Source organism: Haematobia irritans, chromosome 5, assembly GCF_050003625.1.
Source record: "Haematobia irritans isolate KBUSLIRL chromosome 5, ASM5000362v1, whole genome shotgun sequence".
In the NCBI taxonomy this organism is placed as follows: domain Eukaryota; kingdom Metazoa; phylum Arthropoda; class Insecta; order Diptera; family Muscidae; genus Haematobia; species Haematobia irritans.
In genome coordinates, this window is record NC_134401.1 from 58,900,989 (window position 1) to 58,906,379 (window position 5,391).

The following is a 5,391-nucleotide window of genomic DNA, read 5'->3' on the forward strand; positions in this document are numbered from 1 at the left end:
ATTTGGGACACATAAAGAGAGGTAAATTAGATTACTTTGTGGCAAATTTGACGCAGATCGGTTAGTAAATGAGCGCAATCTTTATCGAAATCGGTCGATACATATATATGGCAGCTATATCTAAATTTGATCCGATTTTTCCCAAATTCCAATCCAAGCGTTCTTCCCTGGGCTACAAAAAACGCTCTATACCAAATTTCATCAAAATCGGTTAATAATTGCGACCGGAATCCTGCGAACAACAAATACATGGACAGACGGACACCAAGGGCTAGATTGACTCAGGAGATGATTCAGGGTATAATAACTTTTTTACTACCATGTTTATTGTTTTAAAAGCTGTAAATTGTTTCATAGCAAATTGATACCGGATGGCGTTCGCGTATATTTCTGTCAATGTTAGCAAAGACAGTAAAATCGTTGTTTAACTCTCTACCAAGTTTTTAATAGATAGTGTGCGCAAACAGACCTATTATCGTCATCATATATACTTTTGGATTTTTATTTTAAAGTTCTTGTTGAAAAACCAAACATAGTAACCTTAAAAATCAACAACAAATGTTGCCTGGGTTACGCATTCTCTTTAGAGTCTAGTAACCATATAAATTCAACAATTGTTGCCAGTTATATTCTAACAATTGACTTATATAGTCGAGTTTGTGAAGAAAAACGAAATATCAAAATACGAAATATATATTTTCAATTTTCGCGAGTGAAAATAATAGAATGTGTTCTTGGATACGTTTTGGTATGTTATTTGGATATGCTGCTCTTCATCCATTGGAATATTTCACGGTTCTAGTTCAATTGGGACATGAGCCGATATCAGCAGTACCAGGACTGTCGGTATTGGGAGAACCAATTATGATACTGCCGAATATATTCCAATATAGTATGAGGCGGCGATTAAGTTTTAAGGCCGGTACTATGATCGGATTTCAGTTTGAAATTTTCGGGGTTACTTTATGAAAATAGATCGATTTAAAGCAGATAATCAACTCGAAACCCGAACATAGTACAGGCCTTTAGATTAAATTAAAATGAATTTTTATTAATTGTTTTTCTATTTTAAAATATTTTCAGTTGGCCATATCCGAAACATTGATGGTATTTATGGCTGCTATCGGGGTTTCCTCCCAGAATTAGTGGCGGCGATTTTTCGCATGTTGGTGATTGAAATTGCGGACTGTTTGGGTCTAAAATCTATTGAGGGAGATAATGATGAAATGCCCCTTAGTGATGAAGAAATGTAAGTATTCTAAAATAAAATAAAAAATCAAATTGAAAAGAATTTTTCAAGCTTGAGAGATTGAAAAAATTCTTCTCAATTTGATAAGCCCAAAAAAAGATAGAATAAATTATCAAATTATATATAAAAATCACAAATTTCAATTTAAATTTTGTGTTGCTATTTATCCCAAGGTACATTAGATTCAAACAAAATTTAAAGTACGATGTTCTCGTTAGTGTATTGGGCATTATCGTTTCGCATCTCTTCCGTGTTATCTCGGTGCGAATGATGGCCCAATTCATTGGTCGTGAATCTTTGTACAAATCCATATTGGGTTCAATAGCTGAAATTTACAAACATGAAGGAATTTCAGGATTCTTTTCAGGTATTTTACCCAAGATATTGTATGAAGTTTCTTGCCTGGTATTGACCAGCCCCACTGTGTTTCTACTAAGCAAATATCTGATCAAGGATAAATTGATCATTAAATTCGCTGCTGGTATTACACAGGTACATAAATCACATTTCCGTTTATATTAATTTTGAAAATTTATATAGTATATGTATATTTTTTAATTTTTTTTTTTTATTTGCAGTATGCATTTTCATGTGTTCTATATCCTTTGAATGTGGTATCCACATGTATGACTGTATCGGGATCCCGAATAATGGCTGGTCAACTTCCCATAATGCCTCAATATAGTGGATGGATGGATTGTTTCAGTGATTTACAAGCCCGCAAAGAACTCAACAGGGGAGGCTCATTGTTTTGGAGGTAAAGTATTAAGATAGCCAATCGATTTCGTTATAAGTGACGGTATAATAATCTGTTTTCCAGATCTGCTGGAGATTTCTCAAAGCCCATGCCAAATAATGGTGGCTATGTTCCAATACGTACTTTAGCCAAATATCAATAAATGCGATCGAAGAAGTAGAAGGAAAACAAAACAAATTTCAGTTGAATCTCCAATCACTGTACAATCCAATCACCAAATCTGTCTTCACTATATTCTGGCTTTGGATATTTTTAATTTTCTCGAGTTTTTGTTAATGAATGCCATTAGACATGGTTATCGACTTTCATGGTCTAAACTACAAATTTGGAATCTAAAACAAAAAACAATCCTTAATTTTTATTACATAAATTACTTAATTTTTATTTATGTTTCTGTTATATGTACTTTTTGGTATATTAATAAAACTATCCTCTGTTAATTTATTTGCAATGTGTTATCTTATTAAAAGATTGGTAATTGTGATTTCAGTCTATGGGGGGTTGGCCAGAGTTAATTAAGAGAATATAATGTTGACGGGCAGCCATACCGTTGGGTTCAAATCATCTATCCGTTTTTTGCACAATCGAAAGGGATTCTTTACTGAGAGGAGATAATATACCGCTAATAAACTTGTGGGTGTTTGCTCGAAACTGGAATTGAACCCATCACCTTTTGTACGGCGCGCTTTCCATTGCACCACGGCGGCTCGTCTATATATAGTACATATAGTATCCACATTCGTGGCAAGAGTTTCCCCACATGTAAGAAGGCATTGGCTGGTAGCACCTGGGGGAAAGATAAAGAGAAGATACATATGATCGGCGATGGCAGTGATGGGGGAATAAGGACGGCATTGAGGGCGGCACACACGGCAGCGGTTCGGAAGCCAATTGACTCCTACCAGTGCAGCGTTGTACTGGGGGGAAGATCACCACCAATCAGCGACGAAGATGGACGGCTTCCTTGAGAAACCAGGTCGTTGCTATCTCACCTAAGGTGGGGGATCTGCAGTTACTTGAAGCAATCCAGGATGTTTACTTGAGCAATCCAGGATGTTTACCCTTTCCCTTTCGATTGTGCAAAAAACGGATAGATGATTTGAACCCAACGGTATGGCTGCCCGTCAACATTATATTCTCTTAATTAACTCTGGCCAACCCCCCATAGACTGAAATCACAATTACCTATCTTTTAGTAAGAGAACACATTGCAAATAAATTAACAGAGGACAGTTTTATTAATATACCAAAAAGTACATATAACAGAAACATAAATAAAAATTAAGTAATTTATGTAATAAAAATTAAAGATTGGTTTAGATTCCAAATTTGTAGTTTAGACCATGAAAGTCGATAACCATGTCTAATAGCATTCATTAACAAAAACTCCAGAAAATTAAAAAATATCCAAAGTATATATAGCAAAGCCAGAATATAGTGAAGACAGATTTGGTGGTTGGATTGTACAGTGATTGGAGATTCAACTGAAATTTGTTTGTTTTCCTTCTACTTCTTCGATGGCATTTATTGATATTTGGCTAAAGTACGTATTGGAACATAGCCACCATTATTTGCCATGGGCTTTGAGAAATCTCCAGCAGATCTGGAAAACAGATAATTATACCGTCAATTATAACGAAATCGATTGGCTATCTTAATACTTTACCTCCAAAACAATGAGCCTCCCCTGTTGAGTTCTTTGCGGGCTTGTAAATCACTGAAACAATCCATCCATCCACTATATTGAGGCATTATGGGAAGTTGACCAGCCATTATTCGGGATCCCGATACAGTTATACATGTGGATACCACATTCAAAGGATATAGAACACATGAAAATGCATACTGCAAATAAAAAACAAAAATTAAAAAATATACATACTCGTATACTATATAAATTTTCAAAATTAATATAAACGGAAATGTGATTTATGTACCTGTGTAATACCAGCAGCGAATTTATTGATCAATTTATCCTTGATCAGATATTTGCTTAGTAGAAACACTTCATACAATATCTTGGGTAAAATACCTGAAAAGAATCCTGAAATTCCTTCATGTTTGTAAATTTCAGCTATTGAACCCAATATGGATTTGTACAAAGATTCACGACCAATGAATTGGGCCATCATTCGCACCGAGATAACACGGAATAGATGCGAAACGATAATGCCCAATACACTAACGAGAACATCGTACTTTAAATTTTGTTTGAATCTAATGTACCTTGGGATAAATAGCAACACAAAATTTAAATTGAAATTTGTGATTTTTTTAGATAATTTGATAAGTTATTCTATCTTTTTTTGGCTTATCAAATTGAGAAGAATTTTTCAATCTCTCAAGCTTGAAAAATTCTTTTCAATTTGATTTTTGATTTTATTATAGAATACTTACATTTCTTCATCACTAAGGGGCATTTCATCATTGTCTCCCTCAAAAGATTTTAGACCCAAACGGTCCGCAATTTCAATCACCAACATGCGAAAAATCGCCGCCACTAATTCTGGGAGGAAACCCCGATAGCAGCCATAAATACCATCAATGTTTCGGATATGGCCAACTGAAAATATTTTAAAATATAAAAACAATTAATAAAAATTCATTTTAATTTAATCTAAAGGCCTGTACTATGTTCGGGTTTCGAGTTGATTATCAGCTTTAAATCGATCTATTTTCATAAAGTAACCCCGAAAATTTCAAACTGAAATCCGATCATAGTACCGGCCTTAAAACTTAATCGCCGCCTCATACTATATTGGAATATATTCGGCAGTATCATAATTGGTTCTCCCAATACCGGCAGTCCTGGTACTGCTGATATCGGCTCATGTCCCAATTGAACTAGAACCGTGAAATATTCCAATGGATGAAGAGCAGCATATCCAAATAACATACCAAAACGTATCCAAGAACACATTCTATTATTTTCACTCGCGAAATTGAAAATATATTTCGTATTTTGATATTTCTTCACAAACTCGACTATATAAGTCAATTGTTAGAATATAACTGGCAACAATTGTTGAATTTATATGGTTACTAGACTCTAAAGAGAATGCGTAACCCAGGCAACATTTGTTGTTGATTTTTAAGGTAACTATGTTTGGTTTTTCAACAAGAACTTTAAAATGAAAATCCAAAAGTATATATGACGACGATAATAGGTCTGTTTGCGTACATTATTCAGTAAACACTTGGTACAGAGTTAAAAAACAATTTTACTGTCTTTGCTAACATTGGCAGAAATATACGCGAACGCCATCCGGTATCAATTTGCTATATATATATATATATATATATAATATATATATATATATATATATATATATATATATATATATATATATATATATATATATATATATATATATATATATATATA

General features: G+C 33.8%; 2 protein-coding genes across 2 annotated transcripts; one reads left to right on the plus strand and one right to left on the minus strand.

Moving 5' to 3' along the window:
* Nucleotides 1-1,226: 1,226 nt before the first annotated feature.
* On the plus strand, nt 1,227-2,241 carry LOC142239724 (mitochondrial carrier homolog 2-like). The gene is made up of 4 exons (XM_075311507.1): nt 1,227-1,249; nt 1,423-1,741; nt 1,828-2,006; nt 2,070-2,241. Exons 1-4 carry the CDS (start codon nt 1,227-1,229, stop codon nt 2,146-2,148), a joined length of 600 nt encoding a protein of 199 aa, XP_075167622.1. The 3' UTR covers nt 2,149-2,241.
* Nucleotides 2,242-3,518: 1,277 nt separating this feature from the next.
* LOC142239725 (mitochondrial carrier homolog 2-like) lies at nt 3,519-4,926 on the minus strand. The gene is made up of 5 exons (XM_075311508.1): nt 4,761-4,926; nt 4,404-4,569; nt 3,944-4,232; nt 3,673-3,851; nt 3,519-3,609 (listed from the first exon to the last, which is right to left on the minus strand). The coding sequence occupies exons 1-5, from the start codon at nt 4,924-4,926 to the stop codon at nt 3,531-3,533; spliced, it is 879 nt and encodes a 292-aa protein (XP_075167623.1). The 3' UTR covers nt 3,519-3,530.
* Nucleotides 4,927-5,391: the final 465 nt, after the last annotated feature.